Below are 27,192 nucleotides of genomic sequence, written 5' to 3' on the forward strand. Positions count from 1 at the left end.
GCTATGCCCTGGTTTGGTTCTTTTTCAAGCTGTATATACTTGGTTTCCATAGAGATTAATTGGCAAAATGCTTTCTGTGTTCACATTATGTTAATTTATAATAAATATTTGCCTTGACCTTTGTACTGTAAGTTACTTTTTCTTTATTCTAACAGATGGCTTTGTAGATTTACAGGCAGGGTTCCTATCCATATTTCCATTTTTCCTCTGCTCTCTGAATATATTTTATTCTATTTCCTTTTCCCTCTCTTTCCTTTCTTTTCCTTCCTTCCTTCCTACCATTTTTCTTTTTATTTACATTTTAGCTTAGTTCATTAATTCTGTTTTTAGGTCGGATGATGAGCAGAGCTCTGCGGATAAAGAGAGACTCGCCAGGTAGGAGAACAGTATCTTTTAGCATGATAAAGCAGATAATGCTGCTTTTTTTCTCCTTTTTCTTACTCTGCTCTTTTCTTCCCCTTTCTCTTTGTGTTTTTCCTTATCTGTGGCAAGAGGAGACAATATCTTTTAGAAGTTTGTGAGTAATAGGAACTTTGGCTTCCTCCATCAGAAATTGAGTGGTGAGTTGAGGGACTTAGGAATTTAAAAAACTGCTATTAGTTTATGGTTTTCTCTTTTCCTCTTCATCTCAGCACTAAATTTCAGAACAAAAAGCTTTTAGGAACATTGCAGCTGTGCCAGTTGGTGCTCCTGAAGGGACTCTTTTATCAGAAAGTTAATAAACATACCTGTGTTTGCAATTAGTTCATGGCCTTTAGGCCTCATCTTTTACTTCACACCTCTCTTATTTTTCCGTGTAGTCTCACACCTAGATTACCATGTCACAGCAGTTCTGGTGTTGCTCCAGTGGTTGAATCTTTTGTGGTTTCCCAGAAAATTCTCAGCAGCCTTGTTGTGACTCTTTAAAAGATCAACCTTCTGGACTTCATTGTCAGGAAACTATCAGATTATAGGGAGATAGGTGCTTTAAGTTTGAGAGCAGAATTTCCCTATTTCTGGACCTCTATGGTGAGACCTTTTCTCTTTTTTCCTGTTTCTGGTCCCCGATTTGGGACACTCAGTAGGAGATAGCTTGTTGATCCAAACACCTAATCTACTACTTTCCTCTCCTTTTATATGTTATTACCTCTTTCAGCTGTGTCACAAGCTTATTTTACTGCCATTTCAACTCATGCCTCCTACTAACTCACCCTTCTGAAAACTGATTTGCATGGTATGGTGGGAAGAGCTTTGCATTCATTGGTATGAAGGCAGTCCTTGGAACAGTCATCTAATTAAACTGCTTGACCTTAGTTTGCTCTTCCCATAAAAAAAGAGATTTATGTTAGATTAGTTCTATATTTTTTCTTTTTGTTTTGACAGAGAACTTTTGCTCAAATAGAATCCTTATGTGGTAATAGAAGTAAATAAAATAGAAGTAAATAAAGCTTCCCGGGTAGCAAAAATGCAGCATGTTCTTTGGTTCTCTCTTTGAGGCATCCCCATGAAAACACTGAGGACTATTGGGCTTTGCAAAAATCCAATTTGAGAGTACTGGATTATTTCTTTTAATGATAATATTCCGTCTTAATTTTGAGGATGTCAGTATTAGAGATGTAATCTCCTTACACTGATGAAATACAAAATGTCTATTTATAAAGGCCTTTTCACCCTCCTCCCTACTCCACTCCTACTCTCCGATTCACTTTGTCCCAATCTGGGGACCCCATAAGGAATCATTAGTAGATGGTATCTTACAGTCTCTTGAACTCAGGCACTGGCACCACACCAAGATAGAGAAGGGAGGACTTTGTACAAATAGAATTTCAAAAATTTTAATTGTCTTCTAGAGTTGAGAATGAGAGGGAAGCTTAGAATAAACAATATTTTATAGACCAACAGTATCTATACTATCAATTCTTGTATCAGTTGTTGAGCAATATACTTGTGTTGGGAAAAAGTAGTAATTTTATGTTTTCAGCTTTTAAGTATCTAAGACTCTCTTATCTTAAAACATATTTTTTTGTTTTGTTCTGAGGGAGTGGTAATTTACATAGATGACGACATTTCCAGGAAATAGAATTGCTGGTATCTGCTTATTCTCTGTTCCCCTTGTTAGTTTCTATTCCATGCTTGCTCTGCATGAGAAGGTTGGCAGACCTTACTCTAACTTCTGAGACTTAAGCATCCCTGAATCTAAATACCACATTTCTCCAGCAGCACACTTGGTGTTCATATCATTCTCCCTGCTCCCAAATGTTCAGAATTGACCACCTGGATGGGACTTCTCCTCTCTTTCTGTGCAGGGAAAATCATAGTGAAATTGAACGACGGCGACGGAACAAGATGACAGCCTACATCACAGAACTGTCAGACATGGTACCCACCTGTAGTGCCCTGGCTCGAAAACCAGACAAGCTAACCATCTTACGCATGGCGGTTTCTCACATGAAGTCCTTACGAGGAACTGGCAACACATCCACTGATGGCACCTACAAGCCGTCTTTCCTCACTGATCAGGTCTCTGGGATGTATAACTCTGAGAGAATCTAGAAACTCTTGAAAGTTTTTATCTTTGGGGTAGAAGACCATAATCCTGAATAGAGGGTGTCATAGTAAAGCTGAATCTGTAGATTTTTTAAAGGACAAAAATTCAGCTCTTAAGGAAAAATTTGGACCATGGGAAAATTGAGTTTTGATTCCTGGCTATAACATATTAGCATTGGAACAGAGAGAAGTAGAGATGACTTGTGAAAACTATTTAGCAAGCTTAAAAGTATTTTATAATAAAACTTCATTCATAAATACAGCTTATAAAGTAGAAGAACAGCGGAATCACCAGGAGAAGTGATGACTATGTCTCTATAGCCAGTCATCTGCCTTGGCTTTAGAGTTATAGAAGATGGAAGAAATTTATTTTTTATTCCTGAAGCAGCTTCTGTTTTAGTGATTAAAGGAGTCTTAACAGGCAGTTGTCATTGCTTAGTGATTTGCTGTTCCATTTGATGCATTATGAAAAGAATTGAGAAGCAGAAACATTTTCAGCCTTTCATGAACTCAGTCTGAATATGAATATGTGAGTGGCAGAATTCATACATAAGTGAAAAAAGATAGGGATATGCATACAGAGAAGAAATACCTTTAAAAAAATAATATGGTTCCAGATACAGTAGATATATACTGGTGGGATTGCTGAAGTGAATAGAATAGCCAGGCCTGAGTGAGGATGGTCAGCAAAGACTTGTAAAAGTAAGAAAGCCATGCTCTATTTTGATTATTAAAGATAACACAAGGTTACTGTAGAAAATTTTGAAAAATCCAAGTATAAGGAAGAAATTGACCTATAATGCCACTCTTATTCAAAGGATTAAAAAAAAAGGAAAGAATGTGATTTGGAAGAAAGCAATAAGAATTTTTCAAAAAGATGATCTATATGAAAGTACATATAGCACATCAAAATAGTTAATCAGTTTGTTCTAATAGTACTCATACAGATATTGATTCAGTGAACTTCAGGTATGTAACTTTTGTGGGCTAACCAGGTGTTTTGTGCTGTGAAAAATATAAAGAATGAGAGCAGATTGTCACTGATGGAAATAACATATAAATAAGAAAATCATAATATAAATACAGGATCAGCTTTATAATAAAGGTGCATTAAGTTCTGTAGAAGTGCAATTATGGAAAATAGAATAGGGGAACAGAGTAAATTTTGGGAATACTGTAACTTGAGCAATGTGAGAACAAAGCCTAGTGAGAATGCTGGGTTATCAAAAAAAGTCAAGTAGTTTAGCATGCCGAGGGAGATGATAATAGGAAGGTAGGCTGGGAACTGGTGATGGAATCTTTAGGAGTTATGTTAAAGAATTTAGATTTTAATTTTTAGGCAGTGGGGAGCCATTACTTAAGACTTGAAGAAGAGAAAGTATATTTAGAAAGGAAACAAAGGTTGGAGTATGATGTCATAGAAACCAGGGGAAAATAAAATTTGAAGGATAGAATGGACAACTTGTCAGATTCTGAAGAGAGATTGAGTAAAATGATAAAGAGCCAGGAAAGGGGACTTGCATTAGCAATTAAGAGGATTTGACTTGACAATTAGTAACCTCCTGGAAAAAAAAAATGCTATGGTTTAGAGTGAAGATTGCAGTGGAATTGTGGAATGAAAGATAAGAGATTTGAGCTAGTGAATGTAACATTATTCTTGGTATATAATCTTGGCACTGAAAAAGAGATGAGTCAGGCAAAGTTGACAGAAGATTTGTGTAAACAGAGTAGTTTATTATATTTATAGATCTGAGGGGCAAAAGAGAAAAAAATGGGAACATTTATAGAGATAGATCTTAAAAAGAGACCAGAGAGGGTGAGATAAAGAACTGTTTGTGGTAATCTTTTTATTTCCCATCTTTAGTCCTGAGGTAAAAAGGGTAAGAGTGGATAGTGACAGACACATTGAGGAAATAACCTATTGGGATAAAAAACATCATGTCAATGAAGGTAATTACATTTAGGGTGCAAAGCTGTGGGTGTGGATGAGGCAGGAGCCAACAATTGCTTCTGGAGAGATACTTTATGGCTGTAAGTGTCTTCTTTCCATGAATAATAATTATTTTCTCAGAGTTCAGTATTAATTTTTATTTCTCTTCCTTGGACAGGAACTGAAACATTTGATCTTGGAGGCAGCAGATGGCTTTCTGTTTATTGTGTCATGTGAGACAGGCCGGGTGGTATATGTGTCTGACTCAGTGACTCCTGTTTTGAACCAGCCACAGTCTGAGTGGTTTGGTAGCACACTCTATGACCAGGTGCACCCAGATGATGTGGATAAACTTCGTGAGCAGCTTTCCACTTCAGAAAATGCCCTGACAGGTATGAGATAGGTAGATGGAAATGAATAAAAGTCCTTTCTTTTCTTTCTCAGACAGAAGAAGAGTTTTAGCTCTTACGTTGGTTCATTGAATTTAGCAGGGCTTCTAGAATTTTCTCCTTTAATGAGTATAATCAGTTCTTTTTATTCACATGCAGAAAATACACTTTGTAGCTAGCTCATCCTTAGAAACTTTCATGAGTGGCAATGCTTTTAAAAGTCTACTTTAATTTTAATATTAGTGTAAATAAAACAGTAAAAGTAAAAACTCCAATAAACTATTTTACATTCTGAAAGAATTAAATGATCCATATTTCTGTCTCATTTGTATGGGTAATTACCTGGTATTTTTCCTACTTCGTTGTGCTTGGCTTTGTACTAGATTCTAGGATAATAGATTTTTATTTTATTTTGTTTTTAAAAAATATATATTTTATTGATTTTTTTACAGAGAGGAAGAGAGAGGGACAGAAAGCTAGAAATATTGATGAGAGAGAAACATCTATCAGCCGCCTCCTGCACACCCTCTACTGGGCTTGTGCCCCCAACTAAGGTACATGCACCTGACCGGAATCGAACCTGGGACCCTTGAGTCCGCAGGCCGATGCTTTATCCACTGAGCCAAACCGGATTCGGCTAGATTTTTTTTTTTTAGAGGGGAGTTATCAGCCAGTGTGTAAGGTTTGTTTTGTATTTGTACTATAATATTTTTCTGTCTCTTTTTGTTTGGTTTCTCCCCACCCCCATTTTAATGCTCTTCAGTCTTTTTGCCAGAGTTTTACTAAAGGAAATAAGTCACATTTGTTTCTAAACAACTCTGGAAAAAATTTTAAAGTGGAAGCAGATCAAAGCTAGTAATTAAAATAAGACCATTTTGATTATATTAATGTCAGTAGTTTCACCCTCTTTTATGTTTTTCATGGATTTCATTTTGCTATTCTCCCCGCGTTCCCCCAAAGTTGCCATTGCTTTCTATATGATAAAAGGAGGAACAATTTTGGCTTGACAAAGATACATGCTTCTATCGTTTATAAAATTGTTTTTAAACCAGTGATATTTACTGTTTGTGTGCATCTGAGTGTGCATGCATAGATATAAAAATAGTTAGATCCAAGAATACAACTTTGTCTGTTGCTTGCCACTCCTATCTTCCAGTGCTACCTTTGAACTTAAGAGCAAGCTTTATTGATGTGAATCTTGAGGTATTTTAGGCTTGAAAAAAATCATCCCCTCCATGGCCCAGTCTGTTATAAGCAGGAAGATTGGAGGTCATGAGTAGGTTACTTACTATCATTGCCTTCAGAGTCTCTCCCGATCTTCCTCATATACAAGAATGCACTCCAGGCTACTCTTCGGACTCTTTTTCAGGGCGTATCCTTGACCTGAAGACTGGAACAGTGAAAAAGGAAGGTCAACAGTCTTCTATGAGGATGTGCATGGGCTCAAGGAGATCATTTATTTGCCGTATGAGGTGAGTGTGAAGCTGAAGAGAAAATTAAGGTATGAGGTGAGTGTCAAGCATAGAGAAAATTAAGAGCTGAGGGTTTGATTTCTGGTCAGAGGAGTTAAACTTTTTTTTTTTTTTTTTTTTTTAATATATTTTATTGATTTTACACAGAGAGGAATTGAGAGGGACAGAGAGAAACATCGATGAGAGAGAAACATCGACCAGCTGCCTCTTGCACACCCCCAACTGGGGATGTGCCTGCAACCAAGGTACATGCCCTTGACTGGAATCGAACCCGGGACCTTTCAGTCCACAGGCCGACGCTCTATCCACTGAGCCAAACCGGTCCCGGCAGGAGTTAAACTCTTAAATCCAAGCTTCGGTTGGATTAAATTTAATTCTCAAGACCCAATGGGTTGTAACATACAATAAAGCATCAGATAAGGGAAGTAATTTTTACTAAATCCTCCTATGCCAGACATTATGTTGGGTGCATTATGTTTGTCATCTCATTTCCCCCAATTATCCTTTAGGGTAGATTTATGGTTACTGTTTTGCTGAGAATAAAAAAAAGAGATTCAAAGAAATTAACTTCCCAGGATTGCATAATGTCTGATGCAGGATTTTATTTTAAACTCCTGGTTTTTTTTCTCAGTACATCATGAGACAACATCCATATATTCAGACCATTCAGATAATTTCTGCTGTTTGTTTGTTTTTGTGTATGGTTTTTGTTTTTGTTTTTTAGAAATTTGAGACTTTTTTATGACCTTTAGTTAATATTTAGTATTTATAAATTTTATACTGTACATTTTAGGATTCTGAAGAAAAGGATGGTGGTACTTTCTACATAGGTAGAAAAGATCCCTTAAAGTCACAAAATAATTCCAGGTTTTATAATAGAAATTGACTACTTTGTTCTGAGAATATGCTTATTAGAAGGGATGAGTAGAATGTTAAGAAAGGTTTCCTAGGAAAGTTGCAAAATGGAATTGTGGCTCTGGTTTAAAGTAGCTTCAGATCCAGACTACTAGATTTGCCACTCACTATCTTTTGAGATCCTGAGCAGATTAAATTACTACTTTGTGTTTTGATTTTATCACCTAATATTGGGAGTTATATTAATATCAACTTCATAAAGTTGTTATGAGTATTAGATGAATAAATATACATAAAGATGCTTAGAATAGTACTTGGCACATATTCTATGTAAGTTTTATATATTATTTGAAATAAGGAAATTAGAGAGGATGGCAGAGAGTGTCCCAATATGTGGACATGGCTAATGGAAATACGAAGGCAGGAGCAAGATAAATAATGAAATGCAGCAAAAGAATAGGTTGTGGTATAGAGTCAGCAAACCACAGCTCTTTTTTTTTGTTTTGTTTTAATTTTCACCCAAGGGTATTTTTCCATTGATTTGTTTTTAGAGAGTGGAAGAGAGGGGAAAGACAGAAACATCAGTGTGAGAGAAGCACGTCTATAGGTTGCCTCCTGCACATGCCCTTGACTGGAATTGAACCCAGGGCCCGTTGGTCCACAGGCCAATCAATGCTCTATCCACTGAGCCAAACTGGCTAGGGCCCACAACTTTTTAAAAAATTTATTTTTAATTAATTTTTTTTTTATTTCAGAGAGGAAGGGAGAGGAAGAGAGAGAGAAACATCAATGATGAAAGTCATTGATCAACCGCCTCCTGCACGCCCCCTGCTGAGGATCAAGCCTGTAGCTTGGGCATGTGCCCTGATCAAGAATTGAACCGTGACCTCCTGGTTCACAGATTGACGCTCAAACACTAAGACATACTGACCAGGCTCCACAACTCTTTATTTGTAAATAAGCCTTTATTGGAACAGCGCCATGCCCACTTGTTTATATATCTGTGGTTGCTTTCATGCTATAATGGCAGAGTTGACTTGCAACAGATTGTAAGGCCCACAAAGCTGAAAGTATCTACTATATGGTCCTTTACTGAGATAGTATACTGATCCCTGATGTAGAGAATTTCTGTATTTGAATTACATGCAGAAAATTTTGACTTCAAGTTCAAGGACTGTTACAAGTTTTGGAAAAACCATACTTGACTTCTTTACGCTTTCTTGTTAGGAGCATTGTTCAGTTTCCTGTGTCTGGTTGTATCCAGAACCTATAATCTGGCTGTTAATGGATAAAAAGGTCTTTGATAGTGCAGCTAATTGCTTTTAATTTATCTGTTCTTTGAAATAGGTGTGGCAGTAGCTCTGTGGACCCAGTTTCCATGAATAGACTGAGCTTTATGAGGAACAGATGCAGGTGAGATTCTAAGCAGTTAAAACCAAAGGATGGCCAGGTACCTGTAGAGTCATCACTTCTTCAACTATCTTCAGCAGCCCTCATCCTGACCCCTCACTTTCTGGCAGTGTTTTCCTAAAATTTTAAAGCTTTTGATTATTGTGTTTAAGGAAGTTGCTCTGCCACTTTATCTACTTTTTTCTGCTATAGTACCTTTAAGTTGCTTGACTTTGGCAGGGGTCATCAGCAATAGGATGGTCACTTTTGGGAGGGAAAGATCCAAATACAGTTATCCTGTTTTCTAAACATTAAGTGTCTAAATTTAAAGGTTCTAAATCAGTGTTATCTTTTCAGCGTTACTGGGTAGAGTTTTCTCCTCACATCTGTAATTCTTCCAGGAATGGACTTGGCTCTGTAAAGGATGGGGAACCTCACTTCGTGGTGGTCCACTGCACAGGCTACATCAAGGCCTGGCCCCCAGCAGGTAGGAAAGTTGGATAGTGGCTTCTCTCTTCATGCAGCAGGTTCCTCAGAGTCCAAGAAAGTTAGCTAATATTTACCATATCCCTCGTGTATGAAATGTACTTTGGTATAAATTAAGGAAATGGGGGGGTGGGGAAGGTAGACTCTTTTCCTTCCCCCATTAAGAATTTATATTCAAATGAGATGATTACACAGACTTGAAAATGACTCAGTGTTGGCTGTCTCACAGATTGTAGTTTTTAAATATGCAAATTCATAATAATGTATACTGAATACCTAAGTTATAAGTATTTGTGTTTAAAAATAAGTTGGCCTTGAATACAGTTAATTTGGGAAAATTTCCTAAATTAGGAGCAAGTATTTTCCCTGGCTTGGTGGCTCAGTTAGTTGGAACATCATTTCATAAATGAAAAAAATTTGATTTCTTGAGAGGGCACATAACTGGGTTGCAGATTTGATCCCCAGTCAGGGCATATATGGGAGGCAGCTGATTGGTGTTTCTCTCTCTTTCTCTCTCTCTCTCTAAAGTCAATAAAAACATATCTTTGGGTCAGGTAATGAATGAAGTAGGAGCAAGATTTTAAGGGAGAAGGGAAATGGCTTGATTGTATTGACTTATAAAAGGAGTATTATTTGTTAAGGCTTTAAATCAGGATGTGAGCAGATTAGCTTAACTTGATGTCAAACAGGGAATGTGAGAAAGGTGGTTGGGATATAGGGACTATCCAGTCTTTTAAACTAGCTTTTCAGAATTTCCAAATCTTAGCAACTTTATTATTGTACTTCATACTGGATGAGTATAATTTGGAAGTGGGTGTTGTAGGAAGACAGAAACTAAGAGGAAAGAAGCAAGATGGTATATTTTGATAAGGGATCAAACTTTAGATGTGGAAAAACCTGGGTTTGACTCTGGCATTTACTAGCAGTATAAATTGTTTGACCTTTGTATGTAAAAAATAAACCCTCAGATTTTTCATCTGTATTTCAGAGATAATATATCTAATATAGAGTCATTGTGCCAGTTAGATTTAATGTAAGAATAGTACCCAGACCAGTGCCTGGGCACCCAATAAATGGTATTTAAATGTAATTAGTTAATTTTAAATAGTAATGACATTTGAACTTTTGAGCTAAATATATGGTATTTTGTACTTCTGTATAGCTCTCAGAGCAATTCTATTTTTCTTGGTAAAAAGAAGATAACTATGCAAAGAGTAAAGAGAAAATGCAGCCTCTTTTCTTTCCACATAAAATAAGGAAACAATGGCTTCTCTGGTCATAGAAAGACAAAATGCCACATGATCTCACTTAGATATGGAATCTAATGAACAAAATAAACTGACTAACAAAGTATAGAAACAGAAACATAGGCATGGATATGGAACAGATTGACTGCTGTCAGAGGGTAGGGGGGACTGGATGAAAGAAGGTGAAGTGATTAGCCAAAAAACATAGACACATATAACACACAGACATAGGTAACAGTGGTGGTAGCCAGAGGGTAAGGAGGGTTGGGGCTAGATGGAGGTGGGAAAATGAGGGCAGAAAAATACTGCAAGGGCAGTGACTGATGATGCACTGTGCAGATGATTGAGTTGTACACTTGAAACCTATGCCACTCCAGTAACCTCAATTAAAAAAAAAAAAGCATTGGCTTCTCTCTTCTCCAAAGGACATAAATAACTATTGATGTTTGGTTTAATTTCATTTTTGGATGTTAGCTTACTTTAAAGTTTACAGGTTGGGCAAGACATCTGTTTTCTGTCTATGATATGGTCACAAATGAATGGCTATCTTTATATGTGTTTGATTTGGCCAGCATAATTTTTTAGAATATTTTGGTTGGACCTGTATTCTGCAGTTTATTACAATTAATATGGGTAAAATATATGAATTTATACCTATATACATACATATATATACATACTAGTGGCTCAGTGAACAGACTCATGCACATTGAAAGGAAATTAATTAGAAGAAAGATTTGTGCAGTAATTACGTTACTGCAGAATTTACATGTCAAAATAGTATAATATAGTACTATAAAATTAAAACACGTGTGTGATTGGCACCAGTGAGAGCTTTGTATGTATTGCGCATACACGAGTCAACATTTATTTTTAAATTACCAGTGTGTGTCATATGTACCAGCCAATCAGTTGGATGGTCGGATGTGCGTACAGTCGGTCACTTAGCCTTTTATATATATAGATACACATACACATATACATATATATAGATATAGATATATATATACACACATATACACGTACACACACACACACATATATGTATATATATATTTAAAACAGTACCTGGCATATATGGTAAATTCTACATAATTATTTACCTTTATTCTTTTTTTTTAAATCCTCATGTGAGGATATGTTATTTTTTAAAGTTGATTTTCAGAGCAAAAGGAAAGGAGGGAGGGAGGGAGAGAAACCTTTTGGTGTATGAGACGATGCTCCAACCAACTGAGCCACCTGGCCAGAGAGTCCTTTATTGTTTTTTTATTTTTTTATTTTTTATACCAAGCACCTTTTAAAAAATATATTTTTAAATTAAGCACATTTTTCCTTTGCAGTTTTTAAATTTTTAAAAAATTATAGTTGACATAAAATATTATGTTAGTTTCAGTTGTACAACCCAAAGATGTGATGTTTTATATACCTTATGAAGTGATCACTGTGATAGGTCTAGTAACCATTTGTCACTGTACAAAGTTATTATGATATTATTGACTATATTCCCTGTGCTGTATATCTCTGTGACATTTACTTTATAACTTGGAATTTGTATCTCTTTTTAAAAAATTATTATTTTTAAAATGTTTTTATTAATTATTTTATATAGAGAGAGGGCTAGATAAATAGATAGAAGCATTTATGAGAGAGGAAAATGAATTGACTGCCTCCTCCATGCTCCCTACTGGGGATCAAGCCAGAAACCCAGGCATGTGTCCTGACTGGGAATCATCTGGTATCTTCTTGGATAATCGGTTGACACTCAACCACTGAGCCACACCAGCTGGGTGGAATTTGTACCTCTTAGTCTCCTTCACCTTTTCTGCTTATCCCTGCCTCCCAGCCATCAGTTTCTTTTCTGTATTTATGAGTACCTTTATCTTATCTTTTGACACTCTCTTGTTTTACACCTAGCTTCTTCAGACCTACATGTATTTTAAATCTTTACTTATTTCACTTTGAAGGCAGTTGAGTTTAGATTCCTATTAAATCTTTTAACTTCACCTTCCTAAAGGTGTCTCCCTCCCAGATGATGACCCAGAGGCTGGCCAGGGAAGCAAGTTTTGCCTAGTGGCCATTGGCAGACTGCAGGCAAGTATGAATTTTCCATATCTATATCATCCCTTTTCAATGAGAAGAAATCTCCTTCAGGACTTGTTCGTGTTATTTTTCTCTTACTCTCTGATACAAATGAACAGTTCTATAAAAACCCACATATTTGAAGGAATATGGCATTCATAGTTAACATTGCTCCTCTTGGATTTAACAGAAACTGAAGAGGATGAGAGAAGGAGGGAGGGTTTTTCCCTTTATTTTTCATATATTCAGCTTTACAATGTTGAATTTTCTATTTTCAAATGAGTTTTTTTGCCTGTATACAAAAAAGAGGGAGATTTAATTTTTTTATTATTACGTGTCTAACGAGAGAAGTGAAATTATTTTGACTCCTCATAAAAATAGATAAGTTTCTTGGTTACTTGGGACTATAATTTTCCAATCTGAATAATGAACACAGGCTAGCTTAATGAAGGTAGGAGGATTTGGGGTTGAGTGAATTTTTTATTTTATTTTTTGCTCAGAGTCACTTTTAAAAAATTTTTTTTTTATTTTTATTGATTTTTTACAGAGAGGAAGAGAGAGGGATAGAGAGTTAGAAACATCGATGCAAGAGAAACATTGATCAGCTGCCTCTTGCACACCCCCTACTGGGGCTGTGCCCGCAACCAAGGTACATGCCCTTGACCGGAATCGAACCTGGGACCTTTCAGTCTGCAGGGCGACGCTCTATCCACTGAGCCAAACTGGTTTCGGCAGGTTGAGTGAATTTTTCTTTTTTTACAAAGTTGTTAAAGAGTATATATATTTGGGAATTGGGTTAATGTGCTCTTTGATTGTGATTATCATTTTTTTCTTCCTTGATGATGTGTGAAAGTTTGAATTCCTAAAACTGGGTGCCTCATGTCTATGTAAATGACTATGAGGTAGTAGGAAATACATCTGCAGAGAAATAGTGCTATTTTATCTCATTTTGTCTCTTTACTTTCAGGTAACTAGTTCTCCCAACTGTACAGACATGAGTAATGTTTGTCAGCCAACAGAGTTTATCTCTCGACACAACATTGAGGGAATCTTCACTTTTGTGGATCACCGCTGTGTGGCTACTGTGGGCTACCAGCCACAGGTGAGGAGCGGGAGCTATTGCACACTGATACGTTAGCCTCTTGTTTTCCCTTGGCTTTGTTGAGATTATTCAGTGATGTAATTCCAGAGACAGCCAAACATATCAGCCCCTAGCTCAGAGCTAAATTTATTCTCAGCTTCTTATAAAAGCTATCATTCGGTCTAGAGAAATACGGCTTCTGAAGCCAGGTGGGAGCAGCAGGTCCCGATATATACATTTTTGTTAATGATGTTAATGCAGATATTGGTGCAAAAGTACTAATTTTAATTGGTTATGCTATGGCCACCTTTTGGTAATTCATCTAATCGCCTAGATGAATAGTAACCCACAAGTTATTATGATTTTATTTATTATTTAGACTTATTCAGAATACCAGGTAACTATATCTCAGTTGAGAAATAAGTCATAATACAAACATTCAAAACTATAGTGGCTAGGAAGCAGTTCTGGCTATGGCTGTGTGAAGAGGTTGGTGAAAAAGTGGTCTTAAAAAAGAACAAAGTCAAAGGATTTACACTACCTGATTTAACAACTACTATAAAGCCATTGTTATCAAGACAGTGTGTATAATATTAGTATAAGGATAGGTACATAAATCAGTAGACCAAAATAGAATCTATTCTCACATGGTCAACTAATTTTCAACAAAAATGCTGAGAGAATTCAATGGGGAAAAGAAATTTTTAAACAAATGGTGATGGATCAATTGGTATATCCATATGCAAAAAGGACACACACAATAGAACAACAAAGAAAAAAAAAAAGAAGAAAAAAAAAAGCACACACAAAACAAACTATTATAAAATTTTTAGAAGAAAGTAGAAAATCTTTGGATCTTGAGTTAAACATGATTCTTATATAACACTAAAAGCATGATTTACAAAATAGATTTATAAATTTTCCCTCATCAAATTTAAAATTTGCCCTCTTAAAAGGACATCATTAAGAAATTGAAGGCCCTGGCTGGGTAGCTCAGTTGGTTGTAGCTTTGTCCTGATATGCCAAGGTTGCAGGTTTGATCCCCGGTCAGGGCACATATAGGAATCAACCAACGAATGCATAAATAAATGGAACAACAAATCAGTGTTTGTCTGTCTGTTTATCTCTGTCTCTCTCTCTGTTTCTCTCTGTCTCTGTCTTCCTCTCTCTCCCACCCCTCCTCTCTTCCTCTAAAACCAATAAAAAAAGAAAACAAAAAGACTAACCAAAAACTGGGAGAAAATTTGCAAATTATATGTCTGAAAAAGGATTTATATCCAGACTAGATAAAGAAATCTTATAATTCATTAAGACAGCCATTAATTTGAATGGACATTTCATTAAAGAAGAAATATAAATGCCACATAAAATGATATTCATCATCATTAGTCTTTAGTTAAGTGCAAATTAAAATCACAGTGATTGCCAAAACTGGTTTGGCTCAGTGGTAGAGCATCAGTCTGCGGACTGAAAGGTCCCAGGTTCGATTCCGGTCAAGGGCATGTACATTGGTTGCAGGCACATCCCCGATGTGCAGGAGGCAGCTGGTTGATGTTTCTCTCTCATCGATGTTTCTAGCTCTCTATCCCTCTCCTTTCCTCTCTGTAAAAAATCAATAAAATATATTTTAAAAAATATATTAAAAAATAAGAATGAAATAAAATCACAGTGATACCACTGCATGCCCACTAGAATAACTATAATTAGGAAGTGTTCTCCGTGTAATATCATTTAAGAAATTTAATTAAAAATATATTTTTTAAAGTATTGGCAAGAATGTGGAGAAACTGGAACCATCATACATGTTTGCAGACATATAAAATGGGATAGCCACTTTGGAAAAACATTTGGCAATTTCTTAAAAAGTTAAACATATGCTTATCTCATAACCCAGCAATTCCACTTCTAGAATTTACCCAAGTGAAATGAAAATGTTGTTTCACACATATTTATACACAGCTATTCATAGCTCTATTATTCATAATAGCCAAAAAGTGAAACAATTTAAATATCCATTAACTACTGAATGGATTCTCAAACTGTGGTATATCCATGTTAGAATGCTGCTGAGGAATAAGAAGGAATATATTATTACAGTAACATAGATGAACTTCAAAACTATGTTCAATGAAAGAAGCCAGACAAAAGATTACCTATATTGTATGATTTCATTTATATGAAATTTCTAGAAAAGGCAAAACTAAAAAAGCAGAAAGCAGATTAATGGTTGGCTAGGAAATTGTATACTAAGAATGAGTGAATTATATATATAAATTATAACTTCAAATCTATAAAAAATGTAGTAATAATAAACATACAATGCTCTGAAAGGAAAATGCTCCAGAAGCCAGTTTAGCAGATTCCATCTGTTATTTTTTCTTTTCCCCCTTCCACACTTACCAATCATCCTAGGATAAAGACAGGAGAAATAAAATCCAACCCCCCGATAATGGGCCAGGAATGTTAGATGCGCATAAAAGTGTTGATCTTACTCTTCTTTTTTCCTTTTAGGAACTTTTAGGAAAGAATATTGTAGAATTCTGTCATCCTGAAGATCAGCAGCTTCTAAGAGACAGCTTCCAACAGGTAACTTTTTTTCCTGGTTTGGGTCTGAGTAAAAGTTTTATCACATTCATTCCACAAATATTTATTGACTACTGATTGAGTATTGCGATAGGCACTACAGTTTTACATTCTATAGAACTTAACCTGTATTTTTAAGGAACAGAAAAAGACCAATCTTTGAAACTGTGAATAAATGTCCAAAATATTTTAGTTTGGCTTTGGCTACTGACTATCTTAAATTTAACTAGCTGCATCCAAGGGACTCTTTAAAGTATGTAAAATGGCCCTAACCGGTTTGGCTCAGCGGATAGAGCGTTGGCCTGCAGACTGAGAGGTCCCAGGTTCAATTCTGGTCAAGGGCATTTACCTTGGTTGCAGGTACATCCCCAGTAGAGGGTGTGCAGGAGGCAGCTGATTGATGTTTCTAACTCTCTATCCCTCTCCTTTCCTCTCTGTAAAAAAATCAATAAAATCTTTTTCAAAGTATGTAAAATATTCTGTGCCTTACTGCACTGTGGATAGTATTAGAAAAATGCATTTTATATATTATAGTTCTTAAATAGTTAACTCTTAATTGTAAGTGGACTCTTTAATTGTAATTTTCAGGCCCTATATCCTGAAAATATCTGGTGAATTAGGTAGTAGTTCTTAATTTATACCAGGCTAGTTAATTTTTCTCGTTATGCTTCAGTAGTGTCCTCATTGGCACAATAAGTATAATAATAGTACTTAAATTCAGAGGATTGCTGGGAAGATTAAATAAGATAATGCAGTAAAGCACATAACCCAACTTCTGGAGGAAATCAGACATTGGCAGTAAAAAGTGTCTCCCGAGTATTCAGCATTACCAGTTCTATCCACTCGGCTGCAGCTCACAGAAGGATCACATTCCTTTTATGTCTAGTCTCAAAACCTAGTCTGACTTGTGTGGAAATTATTCATAGCTAAAGATACGAACCTTCAGTAGTTTGAGAACATATTGTACAGTATATTTTAAATGCATGAAATTTATCATTCTGATGTTTTTGGCCACAAAGTATCATTTTATCACTTTTGGAAAATGTTTATTTCAAAATAGCTTTAATGGCCCAGATAGACACTACATAATCTCTAGGTTATTATTCTGACATCAGTTGTTGCTATGGTTTTAGAGTATGTAAGTAAAGGTGCTTTTTAATGGGCACTCAACAGCTGCTTACTTAGTTACTGCTTTCCAGATTTTGATGTTTCTTAAATCTAGATGGATGTATTTTTTTCCCAGTGCATTAATTTAGTTATTATTTCCAATGAAGCTTACTTTTCTTTATTTTCCTCATTTTGATTATTTCAGTGCTTTGTTTCACAGTTGATTTGTAAACGTTTTAGACATATATTTAAAATGAGCTATTTTATTATTGCTAAGTTAAGTATGTCCCATTTTCTGCTATACTTATTTTTCAGTCAGTTTGTAAGAACAGCAGAAACTGTCGCATTCATCAGCCAAAACATAAATGTTAAGTGTAGATATTTTGAAGTGCTGGGCTTATACGTCATTGGAATAGATATGTACCGCAATAAGCAGGTTTGCAAAACCAGTACTTAGTTTGTGTACAAACATAATTATGTTCATTTTATATGTATTAGACCAGGGGTCCTCAAACTTTTTAAAGTGGGGGCCAGATCACGGTCCCTCAGAGAGCTGGAGGGCCAGACTATATGAACTGCTAATTCCTACTGTAACACCTCGGCTGCGCTCACTGCCCAAAAAACCTGGCGGGCTGGATCAGACTCCTCTGCGGGCCGCATGTGGCCCGCGGGCCGTAGTTTGAAGACCCCTGTATTAGACAGTGAATACATTTAAGTTTTAAAAGCTACTTACTATTATTTAAATGCAAATATTTACATTACATTTTTTTTTTATCATGTTAAGTGAATGATGATATTTTTAAAAGAAAAAGCACAAAACCTAATGGTTGACATTATAGAAACTATAAGATAAATATTACTGCTAATATTACTTTTTTATTGTTAGAGAATGAGAATCAAAAGATTATTTCCTTTTAGATTAGAAGCTAAAATAATCTAAAATTAGTTTCTTTTGCAAAACTAAAGCAAAATAAGAACTAGAGCCAATTTTGTTTAATTTATAGAAACCTTCATAGGTGCTGTGAGAACAGAAATGCTCAGGTTTGGGGGGAAAGCGAGGCTTCAGGAGCAATGTATAAGCTGTATTCAGTGTTACTAGATTTCTGGTTTATGCTTGTAAAGCTAGATTAGCATTATCTTTAAGGGACTTTCCAAGGGAAGTATGGAAATCTAGTCTGTTTTTCCTGGAAAGAATTGTTACTCCTTTTTTACTTTGACTAGAGAGGTCAGGTAGTTCTGGGATTCTGGGAAGAAATATGATAAATATATCTCCTAATTATTTAGTCACTTAGTTTTTACTCATACTGTTTTTTCAGTAGCATTGAAAGGGACAGTGACACAGGAATCTTAGGGTTATAGAGTGGGAATTTTATTTTTTAATTTTCTAAGGATAATTTTTGTGGGTTTCACTGATAGCATGAAAACTTTTTCAGGTGGTGAAATTAAAAGGCCAGGTGCTGTCTGTCATGTTCCGGTTCCGGTCTAAGAACCGAGAGTGGCTCTGGATGAGAACCAGCTCCTTTACTTTCCAGAACCCTTACTCAGATGAAATTGAGTACATCATCTGTACCAACACCAATGTGAAGTATGTACCATAAAGGCCTTTTCGAATGTTGCGATTTCTCCTGGGCCAAATCTGCTTATCTCCTTCTCTTCTACTTTTCTAGTAATCAATAGCATTAGTTTGAAATTCCTCATCTTCCAACTTCTCACAGTTTGGGTAGTTCATCCAGGTAGAATAAGGTTTTAATAAGCTATAGATTAGAGATGAGGTTGTAAGATGTGAAAGATTTGTATTTCAATTTCATTTAAGTCCTCTCTAGAAAGGATTTTGTTGTATACCCATTTTATTGCTCTTGTCTGGCAGAATTTTTCTCTACAGCAGATATCTGAGGACTTTCTATAAAACGCCAGATAGTAAATATTTCAAAGGCTTTGTGGGGCATACACTTGCTATTGCAACTACTGAACTCTGTTGTTATAGCAAAAAATAGTTCTAGACGAATAAAATGAGCAAAGATACCTATCTTCAACCAAACTTTTATTTTAAAAAATGCAATGGACTGCATTTGCCCCAGGGTCTGTAGTTTGCTTTAGAACATGGCTTCATCCACTCTTTTGTTAGCCTTTGTTCTCCTTTATTCCTTGATTTCTTTCTGTTTGAGCCTTCCTTTTTATTAAATATACACACAAAAATTTTTTATTGAGATGGATTTCAGATACTATACAGTTTACCTACTTAAAGTGTACATATTTTTAAAGTATGTCACAGGATTGTTCAACTGTTACCACAGTCTAATGTCATCTATTCTAAAAGAAATCCTCCAAGTCCTATGCAAATAAATTTACCTATTCTAGCAAGACAGTTCATATAAATGGAATCATACAATATATAGCTCCTTTGTGACTAGCCTCTTTCACTTACTATAATGTTTTAAAGTCATCCATGTTATAGCATATATCAGTACTTCATTTCTTTTTATTGCCAAATAGTCTTTTGTATGGATATCCCAATTTTGTTTATTCATTCATTGGTTGATGGACATTGAGTTATTTCCACTTTTTGGCTATTAAGAATACTGCTATGAACATTTGTGTACTAGTTTTTGTGTGGGTATGTTTTTATTCTCATTGACATATACCTAGGAGTGGAATGGCTGGGTCATATGGTAACTGTGTTAAATCTTTGGAGAAACTGCCCAGCTGTTTTTGAGAACTGCTCTTCCATTTTATGCTCTTGTCAGCAATGTATGAGGATTGCAGTTTCTCCACATTCTTGCTGTTCTTTTATTTTATTTTATTATTATACCTAGCAGGTGTAAAGTTACTTCTTTTTCATTTAATCTCTCTGTGTAAAATTGGCTTTGAATCCACCTCCTGAAGATCTGATTTTATAAATAACTAGTGCCCCGATGCAAGAAATTCATGCACATTAAAAAATGATTAATTAGAGGAAATAATTTAATATTGCTATTTGCCCTTTCTCTATAATTGGAGTGTCAGAGATGGAAGAAAATTAGTAAAATTTATATGAAAACCTTCCTCCTGTCAGACCAAGAGTCAAGTCCTTTGCCCACCCACGTGCACCTCAAAATCGCATGAGACTCAGATCCGGCCTTGGGGACCCTCCCCCCCCAATTGGGCTAGATCCAGACCCGGCCAGTCCCACCCTTGTTAAGCCCTGCCGGGCAAGGGGCATAGCCTGAGGTCCCCCAGCCCAGACCGGGGTGGGGGTTTTGCCTTGAGGTCCTCTGTCAAGCCCCCAGGTGGGGGACATGGCCTGAGGTCCCCTGTCAAGCCCTGCTGGGTGGGGGCATGGCCTGAGGTCCCCTGTCAAGCCCAGCCAGGCAGGGGGGCCCAGCCTCAGGTCCCTTGGCCCGGTGCTGGGTCGGTGGGACGTGATCAATTAGCATACTTCCTCTTTATTAGATTATTAGATAGGATTAGCAGTATGACTAGCATCTGGTGAGACATTGAGTCTGTATTCTCCAATTCAATTGTTAGGGCTTGTAAAGTTTAATTCTCTGTTAAATTAACTTAGTATAATGGATTGAGTTAGAAATTTTTATTAACTTAGAACTCGGGTACATATGGTCACGGTCATTGTAGATTTTTGTTTACTTTGTTTTCACATCTTTATATAACAGAATAACTATTGTTTTGTGTTCTCATTTTGTTTAAAATTTGAAATCTTTTTAGGAACTTTTTTCTGGAAATAATGGCTTCCCCCATTTTTACATAGAGTTTTCCCCACCACAATTAATTTTAATGAATTATTAATGTTTTAAAAGAAATACTCTTTGTAGAAAATTGGAAAGTATTGAAAACTATGTGAAAGTAAAAAAATTTCCCTATCCAGAAATAGTCCTTTTTTTTAAAAAAAAAAAGATGTATTTTTATTTGATATTTGCCCTGACCAGGAATTGAACTGTGATCTACTGGTTTATAGGCTGACGCTCAACCACTGAGCAACATCGGCCGGGTCAGAAATAATCCTTTCTATGTTTCAATATATATATACTTTCAGTTTTTCACTTAGGCTTTTTAAAAACACTGTATGTATATACGCACATATCCACACAACTAGGTACTAAATACTTAGGAAGAGTTAGAACCCAAACAAGAAGAACCCATGTGCCATAGGACATAGTTTCTCTTTGTGTCATGTTGTCCATAGTTGTGAATTATTTGTTGAATCTGAGGTCATAGGTTGCCTTTAGGATTGGACTTGAAAGAGAATTTATTAGGATCACCCCACCTACAAGTGAATATATAGAGCTTTATGCACAAGCAGTGTTAGATATATTTTTTCTCAGTTTTACCTTCTCTCCATTTCCCCAGGAATTCCAGCCAGGAACCACGGCCTACACTGTCCAACACAATTCAGAGGCCACAGCTAGGTCCCACAGTTAATTTATCCCTGGAGATGGGCTCCGTGCAGCTGGCACCCAGGTGAGAAATGGTGGGAGGATCATTTATTGAGCAGTGACTAGTCCAGGGCCATCTGCAATCCCATTATTTTTTTATTTTGTTAAGCCTTTTTCCCAGATTCTTTAAAAAAAATTTCCCCCCTATTTCTCTCCTCACTGGCTTTACCATATAGGCAGCAGCAACAACAAACAGAACTGGACGTGGTACCAGGAAGAGATGGACTGGCCAGCTACAATCATTCCCAGGTTAGTGTGTCGTCTTTGAGGAAGGCCCGTGAGCATTTTTTAAAAGAAATGTCTCTCAGTGCCAGTTAGAGTGTGAATGTATCTATGTGAATTTTAGGGTTATTGAATTGTCATGTTAAACCTTTCGTGGTTATTTTTATCATTATATTCCACAGGTTTCTGTTCAGCCTGTGACAGCCACAGGGCCAGAACACAGCAAGCCCCTTGAGAAGTCAGATGGTCTGTTTGCCCAGGATAGAGATCCAAGATTTTCAGAAATCTATTCCAACATCAATGCAGGTATGTTTCTTACTCATTCTCCTTTTAAATTCTCATTTTGATCACTTACTGATGGGCCTGTTGCTGCCCAATCAGTAGTCTTCCAACATATCCTCTCTTAGTCACAATACCTCATGGGTAAATAGGAACTTGCTGAACTGTTAGAGTGCAGCCCCTTGACTGGCCCTCCCCCACTCCTTTTGGTCCGCAGATCAGAGTAAAGGCATCTCTTCCAGCACTGGCCCTGCCACCCAGCTCTTCTCCCAGGGCAACACATTCCCTCCTCCCCCCCGGCCGGCAGAAAATTTCAGGTGAGCCCCATATGTGTGTATTGCTTTAAGGGCAACTGATGGATTCATTTGCTGAGTCCAAGTTTTATTCTTCCCTAGCTTTCTCTGGTTATTTCAGACAAGGCAGGGAACTTCTAGGGCCTAGGATGAGGCAAGATGCTTTTCTTCCTCCTGCGTCTTTGCACTTTGCCTGTTGCCATGTTCTAGGTTCCATCTCTGTGTGTCCTGATCAGTGTGTGGCTGTCAGTCTTTCTGATCTTTTCCACATTTTTTATCAAGTTTTCTTTAACCTCAAGGAAGTCAAGGGAATCTGAGAATAGCACTAGATTGTCCTGTGATTCCTAGATTCTGTGATAAACACATCCTTTTAATCCTTTACCTTAACTATTTGTTCATGCCTAGAAATAGTGGTCTGGCACCTCCTGTAACCATCGTTCAGCCATCAGCTTCTGCAGGACAAATGTTGGCCCAGATTTCCCGCCACTCCAACCCCACCCAGGGAGCAGCCCCCACGTGGACCCCTAGTACCCGCCCAGGCTTCTCTGCCCAGGTAAAGTTTCTCACCTGCCCCCTGGATATTGTTTTTTGTTTGTTTGTTTGGGCTGTTTTTCCATATGTAAAATTATTGTTGTTTATCTTAGGCTCCTTTTCCTCAATCCCCACCACCTACCTTCCAATTTTTATCTTTATTGGGATCAATTAGATAATTAAAAACCATGGATAATATAAAACTCAGAGTCTGTGGTGTTTACATACCCACTTTAAGTCAAAATTGCTGCCCTAACTGGTTTGGCTCAGTGAATAGAGCGTTGGCTTGTGGACTGAAGGGTCCCAGGTTTGATTCCGGTCAAGAGCATGTACCTTGGTGGTGGGCACATCCCCAGTAGGAGGTGTGCAGGGGGTAGCTGATTGATGTTTCTCTCTCATCAATGTTTCTAACTCTTTATTCCTCTCCCTTCCTCTCTGTAAAAAAAAATCAATAAAATATATTTAAATAAATAAATAAATGAATAAATAAATAAATCAGAATTGCTCACATAAAACATCTTGAACAGATTTTCAAATGTGTTTTGGAGTAAATTCTTTTTCCCCCCTAAGATTTTAAAAACATACATACTTTTTAATTGATTTTAGAGAGGAAATAAGAGGGAGAGAAAAATAGAAACATCAATAATGAGAGAATCATTGATCAGCTGCCTCCTGTATACACCCCTACTGGGGATTGAGCCCACAACCCCGGCATATACTCTTGATCGGAATTGAACCTGTGACCCTTCAGTCAGGCTGACGCTCTATCCAATAAGCCAAACCTACTAGGGCTGAAGTAAATTCTAAGAGGCTTCCGCTTCATTTAGGTCTAAAAAATACAGGAACAAAGGAGAACATTAATTATAAATTTAGACACAAGGGTGTCTATTTAAAAAAAAGTGTTGAGCCAAAACCAGTTTGGCTCAATGGATAGAGCGTCAGCTTGGGGACTGAAAGGTCCCGGGTTCGATTCCGGTCAAGGGCATGTACCTTGGTTGCGGGCATATCCCCAGTAGGGGGTGTGCAAGAGGCAGCTAATCGATGACTCTCTCTCATCGATGTTTCTAACTCTCTATCTCTCTCCCTTCCTCTCTGAACAAAATCAATAAAATATATTTAAAATAAATAAATAAATAAAAATTTAAAAAAGTGTTGAAAAGTTCCTATATACTCTATATGTATATCCTATATAATAAGAGCCTAATATGCTAAGTTTCTGACTGTTCAACTGTTCGACCAGTCGTTATAATGTGCACTAACCACCAGGGGCAGATGCTCTGACTGGTAGGTTAGCTTGCTGCTGGGGTCCGGCAGATCAGGACTGGGTGAGACGGGCTGGACACACCCTGGCAGGCCAGCCTCCTGCAATCCCTCCCTGCCAGGCTGGCCCTTATTGGCCCCAATTGGGATTGGGCAAGATGGGCCAGACATGCCCTGGAGACCTCCCGTGGGCCCTCCCGGCCAGTTGGCCCTTATCAGCCCCAATCGGGACAGGGCGAGATGGTCCCTATCAGCCCTAATTGGGACTCGGCAGTGAAACACTGGGGCCCTCCTGCCGTCCCTCCCCACCCTGATCGTGAATGGTGGGGTCTCTCAGTCTGGCCTGGACTCTCTCGCAATCCAGACCCCTTGGGGGATGTCGGAGAGCCTGTTTTGGCCCGATCCCCGTAGGCCAGGTCGAGGGACCCCGAATCCATGCATTGGGCCTCTAGTATAATATGTTAAGCTAAAGCTAATATCCTATGTTCATAGCAGCACAATTTACAATAGCTAAGATTTGGACAATAAAAAAAAAAAGTAAAGCTAATATCCATTCATAAGTTCATATATACTTATATTAGTAATATATAACATATATAATATATAACATTCTTTATATGATATGTAATATAAATATAAATGGTAACACTTTAAATTTAAAAAGCAAAAACCAAAAGTAGGCTCCAGAATTATTATTATACAATGTTATCTCAATTGTATAAAAAATTGCATAGGAAAATAAAAACTGGAAGAAATTATCCACCATATGTCTTTGGTGGTAGAATTGTGATTAATGTTTTAAAAGTATTTTCTTCACTTTGCAAATATTCCATAGTGCATATATTGAATACATTACTATTATGGTGAGAAAAATGGGAGTTACTAAAAAAAAGGACATCATTAGGAACAAATGAATGTGATACAGACTGAAAAATGATGAGAAGTGTTTATATATATATACACACACACCATAGTGTTATTAATGCCTCCATTTTTATATAACTTTACAATTTATAAAATGATTTTATATAAATCATTTTTATTTAGTTTTCACAACTTTAAATGTATACTTTTATTAATTTTGTAGTTCATTTCTTTTTGCACTTTTCACAGTTGCCTAAAGATAGTGTCAAGAGAGATTGGGGATTAGTTGGAAGAAGTATGCATTAGGAAATTGCTGAGTTTCAATCAAAAGAACCCAATGATTGACAGAGCATTGACTCTCATAGGAATGGTATGTGCAATAATCTTAATGTTCTACTTATTGTTCTGTGTTCCTTTTTCTCTCTTAGCAGGTGGCCACCCAGGCTACAGGCAAGACTCGTTCTTCCCAATTTGGTGTGGGCAACTTTCAGACTCCATCTTCCTTTACTCCCATGTCCGTCCCTGGTGCTTCCACTGCATCACCTGGTGCTGCTCCTTACCCTACTCTCACCAGTCGTGGATCCAACTTTGGTGAGTTCAGTCCAGAAGATGGATAAAAGGAAAATCACAGCACTAAAGAGAAAGGATTTGGAGGTTAAGATGGTTTGCTGTGCACTGAGCTAATTATGAGTAAATTTAAGGTATTTGCTATTTAAAACCTAGCCAGATGGCCCTGGCCAGTTTGGCTCAGTAGATTGAGTGTTGGCCTGCAGACTGAAGGGTCCCAGGTTTGATTCTTGTCAAGGACACATACCTGTGTTGTTGGCTCATTACCCAGAGGGGCATGCAGGAGGCAGCCTATCAGTGATTCTGTCTTATTATTGATGTTTCTCTCCCTGTTGCTTCCTCTCTGAAATCAATAAAAATAAACCCTACGTAATAAAAGGCTAATATGCAAATTGCCCAAACCATAGAACGGTGATGATGCCCACTGACCACCAGGGGGCAGACGCTCAATGAAGGAGCTGTCCCCTGGCAGTCAGTGAAGCTGGTTCACAGCTACCGTCAGTCGGACATCCCCTAAGAACTCCCAGAACTATGAGAGGGTGCAGGCTGGGCTGAGGGGACATGCACACCACACATGCACGTGCGCGAGCACACACACACATACCACCACACCACCACCACCACTCCCTGTGCATGAATTTTGTGCATCAGGCCTCTAGTAAATAAAATCTACCCACATGAAAAAGATCTACAACAAAAAACGTGTAAAATATTATTAATTTAATATGCAAATTTATTCTAAAATGAGCAAAGGATTCTTTGGAATAGCTTCTTAAAGAAGAAAAATAAATTGGTTTGGGTTTTGAAATAGAAGAGGCATTGATTGACAGAAAGAAAGGCAAGAGGTTTCTAGGTAAAATTAATGACTTGCATGTAGTTATGTGTTAGATTTTCCTCTCCAATGAAATTAGTAGATTGAAGTTTATTCTTCCTCGCTAGTTCCTGAGACTGGACAGACTGCAGGACAATTCCAGACACGGACAGCAGAGGGTGTGGGAGTCTGGCCACAGTGGCAGGGCCAGCAGCCTCATCATCGTTCAAGTTCTAATGAGCAACATGTTCAACAGCCATCAGCACCGCAACCTGGCCAGCCTGAAGTCTTCCAGGTGAGAGGATGAAAAGGCTTTAGAAAATCAGAAATTTGGAGAGAAAGGGTAATAGAGGAGAGACAGAAAAGGAAATATGCATGTATTAGGTTATGAGTGGGAGAAGACAGTGGGGACATGTAGGGATAATTGTCATTAATAGGAAAGATTATGAATTTAGTTTGATGTACAGCCTTTAACCAGACCATAGTTAGTGATGTGCAGCACCATGCAAAGATGTCAAAGAAAGTAATCACAGCCCATTCAAGGAGACACACATCCCCACTTCACAAAAGCTTGAGTATAAACATACTGATTATAGTTATAAAGGTCTGTTTACCTAATCCTGAGGGGACTGCAAGGCTGAATGGAGTAATCTTAGGCAATGCAAAGGAAGAGCTAGTTTAAAACATAAGTTGAAAGAAGGCAAAACAGGTTTTGGTAGAAAACAAAGAGGATAAGAATAATAACCCTTTGCACTCCGAACCATTCTGGACATTGGCTACCAGCTACTCGACGC

At 37.2% G+C, this 27,192-nt stretch overlaps 1 protein-coding gene across 4 annotated transcripts in view; it reads left to right on the forward strand.

The window, feature by feature from the left end:
* ARNT (aryl hydrocarbon receptor nuclear translocator) overlaps window positions 1-27,192 on the forward strand; it is a 49,684-nt gene that overhangs the window by 20,063 nt on the left and 2,429 nt on the right. Inside the window, exons 5-21 of one of the 4 annotated variants that reach the window (XM_084865673.1) lie at window positions 331-375; window positions 2,286-2,499; window positions 4,635-4,848; window positions 6,215-6,317; window positions 8,520-8,585; window positions 8,963-9,048; window positions 12,309-12,385; window positions 13,341-13,475; window positions 15,966-16,040; window positions 18,578-18,729; window positions 21,486-21,596; window positions 21,748-21,820; window positions 21,976-22,099; window positions 22,290-22,389; window positions 22,771-22,918; window positions 25,449-25,611; window positions 26,527-26,693. In XM_084865673.1, the coding sequence (XP_084721799.1) occupies window positions 331-375; window positions 2,286-2,499; window positions 4,635-4,848; window positions 6,215-6,317; window positions 8,520-8,585; window positions 8,963-9,048; window positions 12,309-12,385; window positions 13,341-13,475; window positions 15,966-16,040; window positions 18,578-18,729; window positions 21,486-21,596; window positions 21,748-21,820; window positions 21,976-22,099; window positions 22,290-22,389; window positions 22,771-22,918; window positions 25,449-25,611; window positions 26,527-26,693 (2,053 nt within the window). The remainder of the gene's footprint in view (window positions 1-330; window positions 376-2,285; window positions 2,500-4,634; window positions 4,849-6,214; window positions 6,318-8,519; window positions 8,586-8,962; window positions 9,049-12,308; window positions 12,386-13,340; window positions 13,476-15,965; window positions 16,041-18,577; window positions 18,730-21,485; window positions 21,597-21,747; window positions 21,821-21,975; window positions 22,100-22,289; window positions 22,390-22,770; window positions 22,919-25,448; window positions 25,612-26,526; window positions 26,694-27,192) is intronic. The other 3 variants (XM_084865674.1, XM_084865675.1, XM_084865676.1) reach the window with 3 other exon arrangements.

The sequence above is a fragment of the Pipistrellus hanaki genome, assembly GCF_964339955.1.
Source record: "Pipistrellus hanaki genome assembly, chromosome: 18".
Classification (NCBI taxonomy): domain Eukaryota; kingdom Metazoa; phylum Chordata; class Mammalia; order Chiroptera; family Vespertilionidae; genus Pipistrellus; species Pipistrellus hanaki.